General features: G+C 41.8%; 1 protein-coding gene across 3 annotated transcripts in view; it reads left to right on the top strand.

Moving 5' to 3' along the window:
• The window catches only part of ZBTB46 (zinc finger and BTB domain containing 46), a 58,090-nt gene that overhangs the window by 17,642 nt on the left and 17,038 nt on the right, over positions 1–23,410 (top strand). For all 3 annotated transcript variants that reach the window (XM_070744427.1, XM_070744426.1, XM_070744428.1), the window contains one exon: positions 8,545–8,826. In XM_070744427.1, the coding sequence (XP_070600528.1) occupies positions 8,545–8,826 (282 nt within the window). The remainder of the gene's footprint in view (positions 1–8,544; positions 8,827–23,410) is intronic.

Raw genomic sequence — 23,410 nt, 5'->3', positions numbered from 1 at the left:
ATTGCTGTAGTATAAAACTCAATTACATTAATACACTCTTTTCATATGTGTGTGTATACACACTGAAATGTTCCTTGAATTAATAAAACAGCTTGACCGGGTGATTTTTATTTAATTCTAATTTTTGTAGACTACTTTTATGACTTTAGGTAGTACAATAAAAAAGCAAGACTAAAAAGAGCAAAAAAGATTGACAGAACAATAAAATATCTCCACTTCTAAGAAAAATAAGTGTAAAGAGTAAACTATTCCATTATTCAGCAGTGAAAAGGAGAGAGACTTGGTTTAAGAGGGAGAAAAGGATTACCATACATTCTACCTGATCTAGGTGATGATGGGATTTGAAAGGGACTGTTGGGACAGATTGAGTAAGGTACACCGACCTTTTACCGAGAGCAGGGTTGGAGAGAGCATGTGAGTTGTGTGATGGATAATTTGATGGAGGTTGTAGAATTGTGTTACCAGGTGCAGCTGGAGGGGATTACAAGAGGAAAAGCTGAAGATAGGCAGTGTGTAGAAAAAATGTTGCACAGAGTAGCTACTAACTTTAGCAAAATGAATAGAGGTAGCCCTGAGTAATTGTACGGCAATAATTGGTAGACCATAATATTCGGGTTTCATGGAACAATTACAGGATAGGTAAAGCAATGAGGCTGTGGGAATAACACTATTTTAAGGCTCCTTTATGAAAGGGTTAGGTCAAGTTATTTTTAAAAAGAAGCTAAGAGATTGCTTGAAGCTCAAACTTTTCTTTGACTACACCCTAGTTTTAAATGGGCTCCACCCCAACCCCATTTTTATCTATGGGTCTGTTTCCCTTCCCCACCCTGTATTCCATTTTCCTCAAACTCAAAATCTTCTATTGCATCTACTCCCCATAAGATCAGCCTTTCCTGCAATAATGCATTTAACTCTCTATATTGGAGTTTACTTCCTTTCTATTTCTGAATGCTTTTCTTGTTTGCTTTAGTGATTGGCTTAATTAGAGACTATACTATTCACTAATCTACTTATGCTGCCCTTTAAAATAAATTGCTACTATCCTTTCTAATTGTTGCAACACAGCTGCTTTCTTTAACTACAGCTTGCCCTTATTATTGACTTTTATGTCAAAATTTTGAAATTTCACGTTCTTCTCTGTTCTGTTAAGTATTTTCATACTTTACAATGGCATATTGATCTCTGTCCTGCCGGACTCTCTGGTAGGAGCCTCCCAAAAATTCAAAGGTACAAATTTCAGACACACACACGTTTGAAAATTCAAAACAATGTTCTTTATCACAAAATTCAAAATAAAGTACGGTAAGCACTCTTTTTGTATTGCAAAGACCACCCGTCCCAAAACAACCTGGTAGTTTGTACAAGTCCCTGATCAGTTCGTAAGTACTTAGCTTGCAGCTGTGAAGAAAGTCACAGCCCTTCTTCTTCCACGAAATGAAACACACTTTACTCTGCTTTGCTTTCAAAGTGGTGAAAAGTCAACAAAGGCCGGAGTCAGCAAGACATTCATGAAACACAATGATCAGATAATTCTCCACACCGGCCAAACCCACACGCTGCTATTTATAGCAGCAGCACTAATTACAGCAGCCACACCCAACCACAGGTGGCCTCATTTTCTCTTGTAATAATCCTTTAGTTGTTGCTTCTTATGCATCACTCTACGCATGCGTGGATGTGTCATTAATTCTTGTTCAGAATCCAGAGATGATACAGATGATTGATCTCCTCCTCGGCTGTCTGCCAAACTCTCCTCCTCCCTGTCACTCAGGCCTCCTTGGTCAGAGGAGACTTCATCGGCAGATTCCACTGGGAGCAAAAGAGGCCTGCAGCATATGGATGTCTCCCCCACATCCCCCTGCACATTCCTTGGGGCAGGAGCTGGGGCAGAGCTAACCACAACAGATCTCATTACTTTAAATTACTTAATGACCGCAACTGTAGCCTCATGCAGATATTAAATAGCTCTGGGGACAAAATAGTACTTTTATTTGCCTCCACAGCGCTCTTATAGAAAGATGAAGAAATTAGCCTTGAAGCCATATTATAGTCATCTTTCTGTTCTAAGAGATCCTGCAATTATGCCATCACTGGTGTTTCAGTCTTATGCAGAAAGCGATTTTACCAAGGGTTTCCTGCAACATTTCCCAAGAATTCCAGGGAGGTATTTTTTTCAGGAATGGCTCCACAGTTGCATATGATGCATTATTCATTCCCCAAGCCCATTTGGCCAATGCCTGTGGCTAATTTTAATAAACTATGGTGGGCAATAATCAAGAGGTTCTAAGTTTCTGAGGTTGATTCCCTTAATCTCTGTGGCAGAACACCAATGCCGTAACATCAAACTTTACACCAGCAAATGTTCTTCTATAATAATGTGATTTCAACTCCTCCTGTCATCAAATCACCTGTCTCTCACAATGGGGTGAATATCAGAATAAGAGTGCATGAGATGAAATCAAGAGAGAGTCCTGTCCTATGTTTTGTGGCCACCAATGTGTAAAAAAAATCCTGTAGGTTGCCATAGAGCTCATAAAATCTCCAAATGGATTATCCAAGAGAGCATGAACGTCCCCTTAGGAAATTACCCTGAGGCATGCAGCTTCATTCTCAAAATTACATCAGGCAGCTCATGCAGAAAGGTCATCTGTGTGTCTGATCTCACTGTGTGGGCAAGACATCTCCTTCTTAGCAAAACGGGTGTTCTGTGGGTCATGGTCAGTACAATGCCTAAGTCTAGGATGGTCATGTACCGTGAACCTTTATGTGCAAAACCAGTTTAAAATAATTCCACCCATCTTACACCCCCCCAATCTTATTAATGTATCCCAGATTGAATTTCCTTATCAAATTGAGGATTAATTTGGCCTTATGAACTGAACTAGCACTGAAGAATAATACCAGGGGGAAATAGGGAACAGCAATAGAACAATCAGTTAAGTGGGAAATAAGGGAAGAGGAATGGGTTGTAAATATATATGTCCTATACCCCCACTAGTCGTCTACCCTTGGTTACTATAGCAGTAGTATTCAGACTTATATACTTCTCCTTAGTGCTTTACATACCCAAATGTCAGCATATTGTTCCCAACAATCTGGTTCCTCCTTTTAATGATCTCACACGGCTGAACTGGCTGAGGGCAGAGTTAGATTGCAGTACTACATTATAACCTCTGCGCCACCCCAGCTACTATGATAATTCCCCCTTCATATATTGACTGAATCACAACTGCAGTTAATATATTATGCTAAATAAAGCATAGTTTGTAGGCCATACAGTAATGGATGATTTTACACAATGCCCTAAAGTAATATAGAAGAAATCATATACTATTCATTCATTCATTCATTCATTCATTCATTCATTCATTCATTCATTCATTCATTCATTCATTCATTCATTCATTCATTCATTTGACTTCTATGCCGCCCAGTCCTGAAGGACTCAAGACTACTAATGGATTCTTCTCTATTAATTTAGGGCATTGTGTAAAATCATGTATGTGGTGTATAAATTCGGCCACTATGAACTAACTAGAACTTATTTCAAAAGGATGTGGCAAAATAAATACCATAAGGGACAAGGCATATACAGTAGTTGTTTATAACAGTGGTTAAATAATATTTTTCAGTTAATAATTTTCATTGGAAAGGAAGAGACAATGGCATTGAAAAATAGCTATAATTTAAAATTATTTTGACTACTTCTGGGAGTGTGACTAGCAAAATTTAGAAGACTGAATATGGCCAAACCAGTTTGGTCTATTCCTCTTTGAAAGGGTTTATTAATCCTATAAATTGAGTTCTCTATCATACATCAAGATCGATGTTTCAAATCTCTTCACAACTTTTTTCTCTACATATATCAGAAATCTTTATTCAGTTTGTTTTTCAGATTGATAATGGTAAGCAGAAATCATGTTTTATAAAATAAATGACCCATTAATACAATGGAAGCTTTATTTAAAAATTTTAAATCTGAGTTTCTAGTTATTAACTACTCCAACTCCTTTCTGTAACAGATGGAGGAGGTTTTTCAATTTGTATTCCTGCAATGTCTGATACGGCTCCCACAATTTAATTAAGTTTTTCATTTATCTGTGTCAACTTCTATCACCGTTGTATCATAGTTCATGGTCTTGCCCTTCTTCATATAGCAGCAGTAAATTTAGTCTTGGACAGAACAGCTCTTGGTTCATCAGTTCCCTGATGTGGGTGTGAAAATAGAATGCTGAAACAGGATAACAAAAATCTGGAAATGATTTTCCTGGCTTTCCAGTGCAATTGGTTTCTATGTACTATGAATTTGTAAATGGTTTGTTTGTTCTTCTGCATCTAAAGAAGATGAAGGGCAGTGAGGCAGTTCAACGTTTATTTATAGATACTGATTATCCTGATTTTTTTAAAAAAAATATAAATCTTGTTTCCAAGTTGCTTAATTGTTTGGGATGGTGTAATCTCAGTGGCAGTATCTGCTAACTAGACAGGGCAAGGGTGTCTTTGACAGAGCTCAGTGACTTGTATTGATATTGGTTGTTGTGGTTAGCTCTGGCCCAGCTCCTGCCCCAAAGACTGTGGATGTGGGGGAGACATCCCCCCCGTGGAATCTGCTGATGAAGGCTCCTCTGACCCAGAAGACATGAGTGACAGGGAGGAGGAGAGTGTGGCAGACAGCTCAGAAGGAGATCAATTATCTAGCTCCTCCTTGGATTCAGAACAAGAGTTAATGATACAGCCACGCATGTGGAGAGCGATGCATAGGCAGCAACAACTGAGAGATTATTATCAAAGAAAATGAGGCCACCTGTGGTTGGGTGGGGCTGTGGTAATTAGTGAGGCTGCTATAAATAGCAGCCTGTGGGTTTGGCCATTGTGGAGGATTATCTGATCGTTGTGTTTCGTGACTGCTTTACTGACTTTGACCTTTTGTGTGCTGATTTTTCCCCGCTTTGAAACTAAAGCAGAGCAAAGTGTGTTTCACTTTGTGAAAGAAGGACTGTGAATTGCCTCACAGCTGCAAGCTAAGTATCACAGAACTGATAAGGGACTTGTACAAATGACCAGTTTGTTTGGAGACCAGTGCTCTTTGCTATACCAAAAGAGGGCTTAGTTTAAGTGAATTTTCATTATAAAGAACATTGTTTTTAATTTTCAAACGTGTGTGTCTGAAATTGTATCTGTGCATTTTTGGGATGATTCTACCAGAGAGCTCGACAGAACAATTGGTAATAACATTTTCTCCATAGTGGGTGGAACTAAACTCCAAGAATGGGATGACACCGCCCAATGAGGGCTAAATCTGTCAGATTGTATATCTTCATCCTCTTGCCTTAATTCCTCCTCTTTTGACTCAGTACTTAGGCTGAATAGGACACCTGTTCTCTTGGTGCTCCCATTCTTCTGAGGCATTTCTCCACCATCTGTCATTGACAGTTCAAACTGTGAGTTTTCTCCCCAGCTCACCTATATTACCATTGGAGTCGCTGGGTTGAGCAAGGTGTGGGCTTCGGTTCTTGCTGAGCCTCGAGCCAAGGACCACTGGCTCTAGGGGGTTTCCCTCTCACTTTCGGCCTTAAGGGGTCTCCCCGTCTCACTCCGACCTAGAAGAAGGTGAGTTAGATCTGGACCTCTCTGAGGACGAGAGGATGACCCCCAACCCTACTGCCTCATCGGGCCTATTTCATTGCAGTCTATTCAAATCATTTTTGTTTAAAGCTAATAATGCTGCCAATCTGGGAGCCACTCTCCCTGAGCCCTATGATGAAAACTCGATTAAGGACCCCCTGTTTGAGGAGACCACCTTGGAAGCCGAGATAAAATCGGTTCCCTCGCTCTTTGTGGAGACCATCAGGCGCCAATGGCTTTCTTCCACCTCATTTGGACATACGATAATGTGGCAATGGATCTGGTGCAACATTTTCAACTGCTTCCCGTGTCCTCCTCGAACCACAGGGTGGGCCAATATGATGAGCTGCTGCGGCCGGAGGACGGAACAGGCGCTCCAGGAAGCCCACCAGGTTGCTGTCTGGGTGGTTAGAGGGTCCACCACCGCCTCCTTTTTCTCACGCACGTCATTGAGCTGGCTGCAGCAACTTCAGGAGTGTCTCCCTGTAGAGAAACACAGGGCCCATCAGGACCTCAGTAAACTCCCGGCTGTGGCTCAGCTTATGTCTGATGTCACCTTCCAATTGGCCCATTTTGTCACCAGATGTATGGGGACTTCTGCAGTAGCAAGAAGAAGGCACTGGCTGCGCAGCAGGCAATCAGACACGTGCCATACATGGGACCTGGCATCTGCTCCCTATAAGGGCCAGCTGTTTTTTGGGAAGTCTTGGATCCTATCATGATAGAATCCCACAATAAGAGGAAGATCTTCCCTTCCTACTCCCATAAGGGTTCCTTTCGCCCCTCTTCTTATAATCGCCCCTTTCCCCAGACCAGGGGACAGGTAAGGCAGGGGAGGTATGGCACCAGAAAGAGACAGGCCCCAGATAGGGCTGGCAGGGGCAAACAATACCGGCAGCCCTTTTGAGGTGCAGGAGGTCACACCTTCCGGCTTGCTAAGTGCATACTCTTAAACTCTTCCTTTGGGGGGTGTCTGGCACTTTTTTCCAGCAGATGTGAGGAAACTACAACCAATATGTGGGTCAGAGAGACCATGTCATCTGGGCTATCCCTAGAATTCCTCTCTGTCGTGTCTCCCCCTCACCCCCCAAGATTTTAACCTCGTCACTTTGATTGATCTCACCGAGGCCTACATACACATACCAATTCGGTCTTCCCACCAAAAATATTTAAGTTTCTGTTACGCAGGGTCTCCTTATGAGTACAGGGACAAGGGTCTTCATCAAGGTGATGGCAGCACCAGTGGCACATTTGAGATATCTGTGCATGTCCAGTGTTACCTGGACGATATACTCGTTCAGTCATTGTCCAGGCACCAGGTGGTGCACGATGTCTAGGTAACGGTTAACACCCTCAGACACCATGGGTTCTCGATAAATTTAGACAAGAGTCGTCTGTCCCCTACCACCAGACTGACCCATTTAGGAGCCATTGTCGACTTGCTGAAGTGCATGGTGTACTTTTACCAGGAGCATCAGGATCGTGTCTTGGAACTTTCCCATCAGGTCATGAGACAGCCCAGGGTTCCCCTGAAGCTGCTTTCCATGCTCCTGGGTGAAATGATATCGGCCATACACAGTACTCCTTGGGCTCACTTGCATTCCAGGGAATTTTGCATCTCTACCCAAAAGTATCAAATGATATTAGTGAAAAATACATTGGTGAAATTAGAAAGGGAAGCACTTTTTAAACTCAACAAACCTCTGATTTCAATGGACCATACATAGTAGATGCTGCTGTACTAACAAAATGGTAACTTCTTCTAAAAATGACTTTTGGAGTACTGGTATTTTTAGTATTTGTTTTACTGATCTGATTAATTTTTTTTAAAAAATGGCAATTTGCATCCTGTAATAACTTCCTGTCAGATCTTTCACAATCTTCTCATTCTGCTACTTGATCTTTGAAAGTTATTGTTTAAAAATGAGATATTTTGCTATGGTAGTAATAAATTTCATGAGAGACCTGCTTTTATTCTTTTCAGTTAGGAAATAGTAAAATTAAACTTGATTAAACTGTAGCAGAGTTAGGAAAAGAAACAAAAAGCTAATCTGGAGTATTTTTTTTTAAACTGGGTAATTAGTCTTCTGTACTATAGCAGCAAAGATACAACAGAATGCTGTATGTATATGTGTGTGTGTGTGTACGTAACTTATTTTTGCTGATAATGAAAAGGAAGGGAGACTAGTATAGATCTATTTCAAGCTATTTTGCTCTCATCATCTAGCCATACCCTTACTGGGATTTGAACCTGGGAGTCAGTTGCTTTAACCTCTAGACCATAGGTTCTGTATGTGTATGTATATATATAGTATATATATATAGTATATCTTGCAAAGTATACACTATGAAAGTAATATCAGTGAAGAGATCATAACTTGGAGATATGAAATGTAAGCTGGCAGAAAAGTATATACTGTACAGTGATACCTCGTCTTACAAACGCCTCGTCATACAAACTTTTCGAAATACAAACCCGGGGTTTAAGATTTTTTTGCCTCTTCTTACAAACTATTTTCATCTTACAAACCCACCGCCGCAGCTGGGATGCCCCGCCTCTGGACTCCCGTTGCCAACGAAGCACCCATTTTTGCGCTGCTGGGATTCCCCTGAGGCTCCCCTCCATGGGAAACCCCACCTCTGGACTTCCGTGTTCCGTGTTTTTGTGATGCTGCAACAGAAGTCCGGAGGTGGGGTTTCCCAGTGAGGGGAGCCTCAGGAATCCCAGCATCGCAAAAACACAAGAACCTTGTCCCAGAACCAATTAAGTTTGTAAGACAAGGTATCACTGTATTTTAAGTCTTTTACCTCCGAATATTGGTGCTGACACTGAGCTCAAATGTGGCTTTACAAATGGACTTCTGCTAAGTCTCCAAGCTTAAATGTAAACTTACGTTTCTTTGTTTCTTTTTCATTCAGGTGTGGATCTGACAGGGGCAGAGCCCAACAATTCTGACAACAGAATAGAGAGACTGGATCTTTATGCAAAGATTGATGAAGCACTCCTAGGCGGTGATGTGAGTTATCTCTCTCAGCCACTTACTCCAGAGAAAGAGGATGCACTTCAGGCTCTAGCAGTTGCTAACTTGCGGGCAGCTCTTATGAGCAAGAATAGCTTACTGTCCTTGAAAGCTGACATGCTGGGAGAAGAGAGTTCTCTGCTCTTTGAATATTTACCCAAAGGCACACACTCACTATCTTGTAAGTTGCTGTTTCTGTGTATACTACTAAAAGGTTAATTAGCATTCATAAAAGAGCTGTTAAAACAAATGCAGGTCACTCTAAGTTTATGTCCCTGTATGATGGACGTCACTTGAAATATTCTCAGCCATATTGAGAATTTACATTCTGTGTTGGAAACATTTTAGTCCCAGGTCTTACAAGTAGTGGCTAGGCTGGGCAATACATTTATGTTTTGATTGTACATTTCCTTTTTTTTCCTTCAAGTTTGTTTTTTTTAACAAGACTAATAGCGATGCGTGAACATTGTGGCACCTGAGTGTCATACATTTTAGTACAAATAATATTCATCATATTTACTACATTTGACAAGCTTATATAGTTCTAGTAATAGAAACATAGAAACATAGAAGTCTGACGGCAGAAAAAGACCTCATGGTCCATCTAGTCTGCCCTTATACTATTTCATGTATTTTATCTTAGGATGGATATATGTTTATCCCAGGCATGTTTAAATTCAGTTACTGTGGATTTATCTACCACGTCTGCTCGAAGTTTGTTCCAAGGATCTACTACTCTTTCAGTAAAATAATATTTTCTCATGTTGCTTTTGATCTTTCCCCCAACTAACTTCAGATTGTGTCCCCTTGTTCTTGTGTTCACTTTCCTATTAAAAACACTTCACTCCTGGACCTTATTTAACCCTTTAACATATTTAAATGTTTCGATCATGTCCCCCCTTTTCCTTCTGTCCTCCAGACTATACAGATTGAGTTCATGAAGTCTTTCCTGATATGTTTTATGCTTAAGACCTTCCACCATTCTTGTAGCCCGTCTTTGGACCCGTTCAATTTTGTCAATATCTTTTTGTAGGTGAGGTCTCCAGAACTGAACACAGTATTCCCAATGGGGTCTCACCAGCGCTCTATATAAGGGGATCACAATCTCCCTCTTCCTGCTTGTTATACCTCTAGCTATGCAGCCAAGCATCCTACTTGCTTTCCCTACCGCCTGACTGCACTGTTCACCCATTTTGAGACTGTCTGAAATCACTACCCCTAAATCCTTTTCTTCTGAAGTTTTTGCTAACACAGAACTGCCAATACAATACTCAGATTGAGGATTCCTTTTCCCCAAGTGCATTATTTTACATAGTAGCACACATATTTATGTTGAGCTGTAATCTTCCATTATTCAGATTGTACCTTTCATAATGCATGAAAAATGCCTCTGTGTATAGCCCTCGCCATCCTCTTGTGATGGTATGTTTTTATATTTAAGGTTATTTTTCCCACTGGATTGTTGAGAACATATGAGTCTGTGATATTTGATATCTGTACTTGTTCATTTGGTGGTCAGATAGCAGTATTTCTAATGTTACAGCTTAACCCTTTTGTGTTTAGTTAAGGCTAATGCACACAGATGTACAAACTTGGCTTTCTATATAGAACACCTTGGCCTGATTGATATTTTTTAAAATTAATAATTACATGTTGTGCTTACTGGGGTCGTTAAAATGCCTAATGTTAAGTATGTCAGAGTTTGATTGAGCCACCATGTTTTTTTAAGGAGCCATAAAGTAAATTTATTAAATATAATAGCTGGTGGTTTGCCATTGATACTTTGCTTCTCAATTTGTTAACCACAGAACACATCCTGAATGGCCTTATCATTTCCCCGAAGTTTTCCTCTTTAAAGTAACTAAAATCTTGCTCGGCATCCAAGTTTTATCCAAATGCTAGGCAATAGTGGAATTTTGTTACTTGGCAAATTGTTACTTGGATAATTGTTGTGGTTAGCTCTGGCCCAGCTTCTGCCCCAAGGACTGTGGATGTGGGGGAGACATCCACATGCTGCAGGCCTGTTTTGCCCCCCGGTGGAATCTGCTGATGAAGGGTCCTCTGACCAAGAAGACATGAGTGACAGGGAGGAGGAGAGTGTGGCAGACAGCTCAGAAGGAGATCAATTATCTAGCTCCTCCTTGGATTCAGAACAAGAGTTAATGATACAGCCACACATGCGGAGAGCGATGCATAGGCAACAACAACTGAGAGATTATTATGAAAGAAAATGAGGCCACCTGTGGTTGGGTGGGGGTGTGGTAATTAGTGAGGCTGCTATAAATAGCAGCCTGTGGGTTTGGCCATTGTGGAGGATTATCTGATATTTGTGTTTCGTGACTGCTTTACTGACTTTGACTTTTTGTGTGCTGATTTTTCCCTGCTTTGAAACTAAACCAGAGCAAAGTATGTGTTACTTTGTGAAAGAAGAAGGACTGTGAATTGCCTCACAGCTGCAAGCTAAGTATCACAGAACTGATAAGGGACTTGTACCAATTACCAATTTGTTTGGAGACGAGTGCTCTTCGCTATACCAAAAAAGGGCTTAGTTTAAGTGAATTTTCATTATAAAGAACATTGTTTTTAATTTTCAAACATGTGTGTGTCTGAAATTTGTACCTGTGAATTTGTGGGAGGATTCTACCAGAGAGCCCGACAGAACAGATAATACATTCATATATTATCTGTAAATATAGCTTGGAAGTAGATAACTTCAGGACTGTTTACTCCAGTGACTATCCTCCCAGGATAAGTTGCTTATTGTCTCCCATTTTCATGAAGTGAGATGAAGTAGAACCAGAAAATACTGTTGTTGTTTTATCATGGCTACCATACACTTGAACAACTTTCTTTCAGAAGGTAGATGTCCTCTTCAGTGGTGATCTCCCAGAATGTAGTGAAACGATATTCCTCTGAAAGTCTTTGCAGATTGTTATTGGAACCAAATTTTGGCTTGATTCTTATTTACTAATCTTGTGCTGTGGTGTCATTGTGCCATATGATAAACAAACAAACAATTTTGTGCTTTATATGTTCTAACTTGTTTACTTTAACTTGCTGATATAGTGGTTTGGATTTCATTTTATTATAATCTGCTTAAGTTCATTATGACTTAAGCATATTATGAGTTTGATAAATGAATTACATTTATTTCATTTACCATTTTACTTGTAGCAAACAGGAAAATACTCTGGTTTTATTTCAAACTGTAGCGCATGATACAGACTTGTAAATCATGTCAAAAGCTTTGTGTAATGAAAGTCTCCAATTTAGACATTATAAATACTGCTTCTGTAATATTGATTTAATATAAAAAGCTAGTTTGTAAGAGTGCTTCAGATTGCTGCACTATAGAGAGGAAAACAGAATTTGATTCAAGGAGAGAAAAATATGGGCTTATAGTCATTTAGAGATCAGCATTGAAGTGCCATCAATGTTCTGGTGTTCTCACATCCTGTTATACCTTCTCATGTACTATAACATTAATAATGGATCTAGTTATATTCATAATAGATTATAGCATTTATCAATAGAAAATGTGACTTAGAATTTGGGATTCAGCTATTCTGGAAGGATTGTGCTCCCACTGAACAAAAAAGATCTATTGGATAGCTTGAAGAGCTCTCTGATTATATTCCGCCTTGAATTTCACATGTCATAGGCAGCAAGGAGAACTTTGCACAGCTGAAATTACTGGCTAAACTTAGTATACAACCCTGCACTTGGCAACAGTTAAGCATGACTTGACTGCTTTATGTTGAGACAACAGTGAAGCACTCTATGTTGGGCAACTGTTGAAGAACACCTATTATGATTATTATTTATTAGATTTGTATGCTGCCCCTCTCCGGAAACTCGGGGCGGCATAAAAAATGTAGAACAGGGATCTCCAACTTATTTATTTATTTATTCATTTGTCCAATACACAAATACATAGGAAGAAAGATAGACATGTGGTAATATAAATGAGGGTGAAAGTGAACTTAGAGGAGAGGATACATGAAAGTAAGAGAATATATAAGATAGTTGAAAGAAAGGAAAGACAATTGGACAGGGGACGAAAGGCACACCAGTGCACTTATGTATGCCCCTTACTGGCCTCTTAGGAACCTGTAGAGGTCAATCGTGGAGAGTCTAAGGGAGAAGTGTTGGTGGTTAGAGGTTGACACAATTGAGTCCGGTAATGAGTTCCACGCTTCGATAACTCGATTGTTGAAATCATATTTTTTGCAGTCAAGTTTGGAGTGGTTCGTATTGTTTGAATCTGTTGTGTGCTCTTGTGTTGTTGCGGTTGAGGGCTGAAGTAGTCATTGACTGGTAGGACGTTGCAGCATATGATCTTGTGGCCAATACTCAAATAGTGTTTTAGGCGCCGTAGTTCTAGGCTTTCTAGGCCCAGGATTGTTCGTCTAATTTCATAGGATACTTCTCCAGATCTTTGACCATACGCAACCTCTAGGTAACTTTAGCCAGCAAAATGGTGTTATGTAAGTTTATTTATTTATTATTGATTGATTGATTGATTGATTGATTGGATTTTTATGCCTCCCCTCTCCGAGGACTCAATTGGTTTGTTAATTTTGTTTAGAAATGTATTTATTTGTTATTTATTATTTGGATTTCTAGGCCGTCCCTCTCCGTAGACTCAGATCGTAAACTCAATGCAGAAAATGAGAACAGACTCTCATTCTCTCCAATCCTGGGTTGGGGTGGGTGAGGAATGTGTTTGTGTGTGTGTGTGTTTTCTTATTTATCAGTGGTCCCTTGCCAATAAGACAACTAGTCTTCTTTCGTTTTTCTTACTCTTGGAAACACAAGGTACGTCTGTAATCTTGTGCACTCCTGCTCCTGTGGGGTCATTGTGTAATATCTTAATTGTCTTATCATCCTTAGGGAGCTCTTGACAAAGTGAACAGGATATATATTTTAAGTGCGCTCCAAGGCTTCAGGTACAATAACAGCAAGAGTCAGAAAAGACATGTTGATTTCTAGAATGCATTTTTTTCTTCCTTTAGGCTTTACATAGATAACCATCACTGGAGAATTACAGTAGGGTTTTTTTTTTAGAAAGGAGGGTAGCTGTCTGTGAGGTGGGGATGGGGGATGGGGTGGGGGAGGGCCCCTATTTGGAAATGAGTGTTTCCCCCCCCCCCCCCGAAAAAAATAAAGTAATACCTTGCAAATATATTTCTCCTTTTACAAAAGACCTTCCTTAAAATTTCGAGCATATGACCATGGGGATGCTGAAACAATCATAAGTTGTTTCCCTTGTCTTTGATTATATGATACGCTTTGATATGAAGTATGATGAATAAGTCTTATTATTTGTGATCAGTATTTCAAATATTACTATTTCTGCTTTTCCAGAATTAAGCCATTCACAGCTTTACATGTGCAGTATTTGATTCATTAGCCCATTATTGTAATGTAAAAACATGCAGTAGGCAAATTTTCTACAACTTAATGCTAAATATTTCTGTACTTGCCTGTCTGTTGATTTTTGAAACTTGTAAAATGAGGGTGGAGAAGGAGATATACAGTATAGCATCAAAACCTATTAATCATATCTCTGGTAGGTTACGGTACTTTAGAAGAAGCTCTTGTCTGCCTAATTAACTTAGATAACCTTATAATCTTCTTTCAGTTCCTTCTATCAGCTTTCATTTTAGAAACTGCTCTAGATATGGGTTATGTTCTGATGTCCAAGTAGGAACAAGCATAGAAGTACGGTGAGGTTACTGTCTTGGAGCATTTTTTAATATACCGGTAACTCTACACATTATTTAGTGGAAGGGTCTGAAATCATTAGGTGTGGTTCCCCCCAAACTTGAGATTTATTTATTTATTTATTGGATTTGTATGCCACCCCTCTCCGTAGACTTGGGGCGGCTAACAACAGTGGTAAAAACAACATGCGACAATCCAATACTAAAACAGCTAAAAAGCCTTATTTTAAAACCAAACATACACACAAACATACCATACATAAATTGTAGAAGCCTAGGGGGAAAGAATATCTCAGTTCCCCCAAGCCTGACGACAGAGGTGGGTTTTAAGAAGCTTACGAAAGGCAAGAAGGGTGGGGGCTATTCTAATCTCTGGGGGGAGTTGGTTCCAGAGGGCCGGGGCCGCCACAGAGAAGGCTCTTCCCCTGGGTCCCGCCAAACAACATTGTTTAGTTGACGGGACCCGGAGAAGGCCCACTGTGGGACCTAATTGGTCGCTGGGCTTCGTGCGGCAGAAGGCGGTCCCGGAGATAACCTGGCCCGGAAATGCCTCTATATTCTCTGTTTATTCTATATATTACATAACTTACCGTAAATAAGATCCAGGATAATAAGATGAAAGTTTGCACGCTGTTCTTCATCTTTTGCTTTGGAAGTACAAGGTGCAGAACTGTGTTTTCATTAGGCATCCCTAATGGTTGAACCATTGCTTTGCATATTTGGTACACTTCATTTCTATGTTCACATCTTGGAATCAAGTCTTACATTTTCTTCAGCCATACCATACTGTGCTGTTGTTTTATCATAAGAATCTACTATAGGTTTTAACCGTATTTTACAATAAGATGCTGTATGGGTCATTTCTTTCAACACTCATGCTTAAACTAGCAAACCATGTTAGATTTCAGCATGATATATGAATTAGATTATATCTTAATGCGGGAGATTGAGAAATTATTTTCCTCACATGCTATATTTTCTTGAATGCCTTTTTCTTAAATGTCTTTCTATAGAATGGGTTGTTTACTATTAAAATGTAAAAATACTGTGATTCCAATGAGCACTTGCGCTTGGTTTAGCTAAACTCAGCTTTATCTTGGTGCATGTTATTTTCTCCAGCAGTAGGAATATTTTCTTCACCTCAGCCTCTATAACCTATGGGACACAGGTACCGTAAAATTTAAATTCACATAACATTTCATTCTTTTTTTAATGAAACGGATATTTTTCCATTTGTATTTTAAACAAATCTTCATTCATGTTTGTTGAGATTCATATATATTTTCTTATGAAGCTCTGTTGTAACAGATATCAGCACAGATCCAACTTTGGATGATACTTGTTGTGGTTAACTCTGGCCCAGCTCCTGCCCCAAGGACTGTGAATGTGGGGGAGACATCCACATGCCTGTTTTGCCCCCAGTGGAATCTGATGATGAAGGCTCCTCTGACCAAGAAGACATGAGTGACAGGGAGGAGGAGAGTGGCAGACAGTTCAGAAGGAGATCAATTATCTCTCTCCTCCTTGGATTCAGAACAAGACTTAATGATACAGCCACGCATGCGGAGAGCGATGAATAGGCAACAACAACTGAGAGATTATTATCAAAGAAAATGAGGCCACCTGTGGTTGGGTGGGGCTGTGGTAATTAGTGAGGCTGCTATAAAGAGCAGCCTGTGGGTTTGGCCATTGTGGAGGATTATCTGATCGTTGTGTTTCGTGACTGCTTTATTGACTTTGACCTTTTGTGTGCTGATTTTTCCCTGCTTTGAAACTAAACTAGAGCAAAGTGTGTTTCACTTTGTGAAAGAAGAAGGACTGTGAATTGCCTCACAGCTGCAAGCTAAGTATCACAGAACTGATAAGGGACTTGTACAAATTACCAGTTTGTTTGGAGACCAGTGCTCTTTGCTATACCAAAAGAGGGCTTAGTTTATGTTAATTTTCATTATAAAGAACATTGTTTTGAATTTTCAAACGTGTGTGTGTCTGAAATTTGTACCTGTGAATTTTTGGGAGGAGTGTACCAGAGAGCCCGACAGAACAATACTGGAACAACTAATCAGGGTCAGTTCAGTTACCTGGCGGAGAGACCACCAGGAAATCCCAGAGTTTCCATCTATGTTAAGAAGTTTAAAAAACAACAACCCTTCTACAGGCATGCAGATGGCTTCTGTATTGTTACTGAAAACAGTCAAAAGTCCCCAGGTGTCCAGCTCAATTTGACAGGATGATTATGAACTTTCCAAATCATCTAATGAAGAAGCATGCTGCATCTGTTGCACTCTTTTCTCCACAAATACTGATTTTTGTGGTAAGAAAAAAGGTAGAATCAAAGAATAGAAAAGGACAATTACGTTATACCTTGAAGACAGTGACATCTGAGCCTCTGTGTAAAATTAATGATGGAAGCAGTTTGATTTTATAGGAGAATCCCTCTCTGGAAGCATCTGAGAGCATTTGATTGCGAGTAACCATTAACAACCACTGTTGTTATGGTGCCATTTTTGTTTCAAAAAGTTTTGAGAAACCTTTTGGAAAACCAATACAGACTTGACAATATTTTGAATGCTACCGAATGCTGAAAAAAGTTGGTGACGGAATAATATGCCCAATATTAAAGAATATCTGGAATTTGCTCTCATTGCCATGTCTCCTGGTTCCCTCTGCATTTTTGAGTGGGGAAATTATTTGAAATTACCCGTTTTTTGTCTCTTCTTCGTTCCCTCTACTGACAGAAGGTTTAAGCTGCAGCAGTTCGTTCTCTGCCTTTTGTAAAACCATCAACTGATGGTCATTCATGAGGGTGAGATTCGTTTCCTGTATTCCTCAGGGGCTGGCACCCAGTTAAATAATTCCAGGGACGAATGTACTGTAATGGCAACAGGGAAGCACCACCTCAGCTGCTGGCTTCATCACAATTTTCCCCATTCCCATCAATACAACATCTGATAATGTATCTCCAGAAACTCTTGAGTGATGTTTTCAACTCAGGTAAGATAATTTATGATTATGCTTTATAGGGCCAGGCATTGTCAAATATTTGAAAGATATTAGAATTAATCCTGAACCTGTAGCCTATATTTTGTTAGATGGGGTAATATTTCAGGATTATTAAAATACATTATTTATCTTATATTGCTAATGCTATGTGATAGTTCTTGACTTACGACTACAGAATTATTAAATTACATTAGCATATATTGCTAATACTATACAGTAGTCCTTGACTTATGACCACAATTGAGCACAAAATTTATGTTGTTAAGTGAAACATTTGTTAAGTGAGTTTTGCCCCATTTCTTACCACAGTTGTTAAGTGTTAAGTGAATTACTGCAGTAGTTTAGTAATACAGCAGATAAGTGAATCTGGCTTCCCCATTGATTTTGCTTGTCAAAAGTTTGCAAAAGGTGATTTATTTATTTATTTTATTTGTTTGTTTGTTTGTTTGTTTATTATTTGTTTGTTTGTTTGTTGATTGATTGATTGATTGATTGATTGATTGATTGGATTTGTATGCCGCCCCTCTCCGTAAACTCGGGGCGGCTCACAACATATAATAAAACAATTCACAACAAATCCAATAAATTAAAAAAATTTAAAAACCCCATTATTAAACCAGACATACACACAGGCATACCATACATAAATTGTCTAGGCCCGGGGGAGGGGGGAATACCTCAATTTCCCCATGCCTGACGGCAGAGGTGAGTTTTAAGGAGTTTATGGAAGGCAAGGAGGGTGGGGGCAGTTCTAATCTCTTGGGGGATCTGGTCCACACAAGATCCAGCTTCTGCGCATGCGCAGGAAGCAAAATCTTGCGCAAGGACACTCGCGCGTGTGAGATTTTGCAAATTTTTGGCTTTTTTTGCTTCTGCGCCTTATACTTTTTTGCTTCTGCAGATTATACTTTTACAGATCTTTAAAATCGATGTGGCTTTCTGGAAGTATTCTCTGCTAACTAAGAGAAGGTACAATAGCACCGGGCCTCTTCATATCAAGCATTAATTTTAAAAAGCTTCTTCAATTTGTTAAGTTGTCGAGAACAATAATAAAACTGTCTTTAAAAATAAATTAAAAAATTTGAACATTCTATAGACATTTATAGTTATTGACACCTCCCTGCAGCAATTTGTACTCTGGAAAATACAGTAGCTTTTGGGGACAAAATAATATTGTGGAGAGAATTCTCCGTACTGAAGGAGCGGGTCCAGCAGTCACATGGGTTGCTCACGTCCAATCCGGTGGAACTGAGCCTAGTGTTAAAAAAGCTTGCCGGATCCGCCCCTTCCCCAGAATTCGCTCAGTTCGCATATCCTGCGGTTGTATTGTGATAGCTCGTTCAACATTCTAACACCTTCCCTTCGATCTTTTCCTTCAAAAGTAGTAAGAATTGTTTTACCATTATTATTTACTTGCACTAATAGCGCCAGCCGTTTGCGGCTCGGCTTTTTTACTTTGGAGAAGTTGCGGTTTCGTTTTCCCCCGGCGGTTTTGCCGTGTACGATCCCCGCGGCCGCTTGTGGATTCTTTTAATCCTTTGGCCTGGAGGTTCTGGTGCAAGTATTAATTTATTGATTTATTGATTCTTTATTGTATATATATATTAAAGGGCTTAAGAAATACCTCCTGCGGAGTGAGACGGCTTTCTAGTCTCCTGGACTTAGTCGATCGCTTCCCCTTTAAGACATATTCGGAGCGATTTTTCGGCGCGAAGGCCTTCGCGCCCTTTTTAAATTTAGGCCTCTCGTGTTGGCCTCCTGCCAGCCGCGTAGGCCTCAGTCCACCGCGTGGATCCCGGAGCGGGCCTTGGGACGCCCAGGCTAAATTCTCCACCGGCTAAGCCTCCAACCAGAGTGCCTTGGTTTACTTAATTGAAAAGTTTAGGGAGGCTGGCCCCGCTGGATTTGGGGACACGAACTCTGGGTTTGCCCAGATTGTCCTCACGTCTCAGCAGCTTCGAGGCCTCGAAGCAGGATCCATTCCTCTTGGGAAGTCCTTGAAATTCTTCTCCTTATTTATTCAGTTATTGGCTCAGCCTTGTCTTCTGTTAATTGTCAGACTATGGCTACTTTTCCCAAGAGAGGCACAACTAAAGGTCCCAGAGAGGCCAGGCCTACAGGCGATGAGATTACTAGTATCCCCCAGGCCTCTTCCTCCTCTTCTCCAGGGGCCCGCCCCTCGACCAAGGTCACCAGGGCCGAGAAGAGAAGGGACCTAGCCCTACAAAGAATCCATGACAAATCAGCAAAACGTTTAAAAGTGCAGGCCCAAGTACTCAGTAGTCAAGACCCCCCAGAGGCTTCTAGTCTACCTCCTTCTGGGGTCCCTGTGTTATCTCTGGATGAGCCTAACCTAGACAGACCCCAACCTAACCTATGGGGCATAGGTCCAGAGGAACCAGATACTATTGAAGATTCCCCCCAGCCAGGATCCTCCCAGGCCTTTAGGGATTCTTCTGCCATTCCTGCTGATATTTCTAGTTTACCTCCTGAGTTCCAATCTATTTTTGCTGTGTTGTCTAAGGCCATTGATGCCAAACTCTCTTCCATCAATGAGCTTCCCTTACCTCCTCCTCCTTCTCGTCCCTCCCGCCCCTTGGGTTCTTCCCCAGCGGTTAGAGCTCCTATTCAGGATGATTCAGATTCCTCTCAGGACGAATATGAGGATATGGAGGATGATGAGGACCCTTTTCAAGGCCTATCAGATGATGAGGAATCCCAAATAAAGGTTCCTTCTCCAATTACCATTTTCCCTTCTCAATTATTCAAATCTCTCCTCCTCAAAGCTAGGATTTCTACGGGATTAGCGGCCCAGGAGAAACAAGCCTCCACTTCCACTGATCCCCCGGAGGAGAATTTACCTTACTTCACAGAGGAACAGGAGGATAACGAGGTAATTCCTATGCCTAAATTGTTTAAAGATGCCTTACTCAAACAGTGGGATTTCCCAGCCTCTGGCCTTAATCCCTCCACCAAAGACAGAAAGTTGTACAAACTTTCTTCTTCCTATGAAGAGCTTCTATCCTTTCCCAAACCGGATGAACCTGTCAAGATCCTTCACTCGGCAGCGGCTGTGCCAGGAGAGGCGGAGGAAGTCCTCCGCCCAGAGGACAAGCGTATTGAACAAATGCTCAAAAGAGGATTCACCGCAGATTCCTGGGCCATTAAAAGTTCTGCAGCAGCCTCCTTTTTCTCCAGAGCCATGCTGCTGTGGCTTCGCCAACTTCAACAGCATATTCCTCCCGATGACTTGAGAGGTCAACAAGACTTCAACAAGGTCTTTGCAGCTGCCCAGTACGTGGCTGATGCCACCTTGCAATCTACTAGATTTTCTGCTAAGTCTATTGCAGCTTCTACAACGGCAAGGAGACTCCTATGGATTCGCCCTTGGCAAGCGGGAGTACGCCAGAAGTGGCAGTTATCCCAGGGACCCTTAAAGCGCGACCTTCTTTTCGGTGATCTTCTGGATCCACTCCTCACGGAAACCACGGACAAGAAGAAAGTTTTGGGTCCAACCACAAAAAAGGCTACCAAAACGCAGTCCTTTCGTCGCCCGGGGCGCCAGCAAGATCAAGCGGCTTCCTATCAGAGATCTCCAGGTCAGTATTCCCCCCGCTTTCGTTCCCAAGGTAGGAACTCCAGGGGTAGAGGTTTTCGCTTCCAAAGGGGAGCTTCCTCTAACAGGGCCTCAAAAAAACCTAGATGGTAATCTTTCCTCTATTCCCATAGGGGGTCGCCTAGCTCATTTCGCCTCTAATTGGCGTCTCACCTCCAAGGACCCCTGGGTCATTGACACTGTTCAAACAGGCCTTCTTTTAGAATTTATTTCTCCTCCCCCTAAACGTTTTATTTCCTGCCCTTCTCCCAGGTCCTCCTCAGATTGTAACCGTATGGAGGAGGCCATTTCTCATCTATTGTCCATCAGAGCCATTCAACCGGTTCCTTCCGGTCAGAAGGGCCTAGGTTTTTACTCCATTCTATTTATGGTTCCAAAGTCCTCCGGAGGTTGGAGAGCTATTTTGGATTTAAAGAAACTAAACCTATTCATCAAATATAGGAAGTTTAAGATGCACTCCTTATCTTCTATTTTGGCCGCCATTCACACGGGAGATTTCATGGTCTCCTTAGACCTCACTGAGGCCTACCTTCACATTCCTATAGCCAAATGCCACAGAAAATTTTTACGTTTTTCCTTTCAAGGCAGGCATTTCCAGTATAGGGCGATGCCATTTGGCCTTTCCTCGGCCCCTCGGGTCTTTACAAAGCTCTTGGGGTCCCTGGCGGCCTATATCCGGGCGTCTCCCATCCACATTTTATGTTATCTTGATGATATTTTGATTCATGGGAACTCCCTAGAGAAAGTGAAAACAGACCTTTCTGTCACCATGTCAGTCCTTCAGGACCATGGATTTTCCATCAACTTTGAAAAAAGTCACCTCCAACCTTCCACATCCATTTCTCACCTGGGTTCCATTATCAATTCAGAATCCTCCCAGGTTTTTCTCTCTCCCGAGAGAAAACTCAGTATAGGGGAGTTAATTTCTAACATTTTATCTAATTCTTCAGTATCCATAGTAACTCTGTCTTCCCTTTTGGGGAAGATGGTGTCATGCATAGGCATCATTCCCTGGGCTCGCCTTCATGCTAGGGAACTCCAGTGGCTCCTATTACCCTTTCAGAGATCGGGGCACAGCAACTCAAATCGGCGCATTGTCATCCCACCAAGTGTTCGCAGATCCTTCAAGTGGTGGAAGTCTCCGGCCATGGACAAAGGATCCCCGTTCAGGTGCCCGGATCAATTTGTCATCACCACAGATGCCAGTCTATCGGGATGGGGCGCCCACGCCCAGGGGATGATAGCCCAGGGCACGTGGTCCCCGGAGGAAGCTTCCAGGCCAATCAATTGGCTAGAGTTAAGAGCCGTTTTCCTGGCTCTGAAGCATTTCTCTCCTCGCATTCCCAACCGGCACGTTCTCATTCTCACCGACAACATTGCCACAAAAAGCCATATCTGCAGACAGGGGGGCACGAGATCCAAGGCTCTCATGAGGGAGGCCCTCAAGTTAGGCCTTTGGGCGGAAAAACATCTTCGGTCGCTCCTAGCCGATCACATCTCGGGGAGCCTCAACGTCCAGGCGGATTGGCTATCTCGAGCAACGATAGACCCAGGAGAGTGGAACCTCCATCAAGACCTGTTCCATCAAATCAGCCTCAGATTCGGCCTACCAATCCTGGATCTCTTCGCGACCAATGCGAACGCCCAACTCCCTCGCTTCTTTTCCAGATTTCCATCCCCGGGAGCGGAAGCAATCAATGCCCTCCGGAGTCCATGGCCTCCAGGCCTTCTCTACGCATTCCCTCCAATTCCAATTCTCCCGGACGTGATTCACAAGGTCCTCACCGAGAGGGCTCGAATAATCTTAATCGCCCCTCATTGGCCCCGCCGGCCCTGGTTCGCGGATCTCCAACAGCTGTCCGTCCAGGACCCTTGGCGACTCCCCGTTTCGGGGGATATGCTGCGGCAGGGGGCCTCTTTCCATCCAGACCCGGAGTGGTTCCACCTCACCGCCTGGCTGTTATCAGGAGAGACTTAGAACTGCGTGGTCATGACCCCGATTCAGTGGAGGTCATTTTAAAGGCCAGAAGGGGTTCGACCAATCGAATCTACGACCACACGTGGTCCAAGTTTCACCAGTGGTGTCTACAGGAAGGTCTCTCCCCTCTGTGCATCCCCATACACAGAATTATTTCCTTCCTTATGCAAGGCTTCCATAAAGGACTTTCTACCAGCACCCTCCGGCGTCATCTGGCAGCCATTTCATCTGTCCTAGGGGGTCCCCGCAGACAGCCTCTCCGATCCTTCCCTGAAGTTCAGGAATTCCTCAAGGGCATAGCCAACCTCAGACCTTCCAAGGTCCACAGGTATCCATCCTGGGATTTGCCACGGGTTCTCCATTCCCTCACGCAGGCACCATACGAACCCCTAAAATCGGCGTCCCTCAGGTACCTATCTTTTAAGGTAGCATTCCTGGTGGC

The sequence above is a fragment of the Erythrolamprus reginae genome, chromosome 3 (assembly GCF_031021105.1).
Source record: "Erythrolamprus reginae isolate rEryReg1 chromosome 3, rEryReg1.hap1, whole genome shotgun sequence".
Taxonomy (NCBI): Eukaryota; Metazoa; Chordata; class Lepidosauria; order Squamata; family Dipsadidae; genus Erythrolamprus; species Erythrolamprus reginae.
The sequence above is the reverse complement of the archived record's forward strand: the minus strand, read 5'-3'. Positions and strand labels throughout refer to the sequence as shown.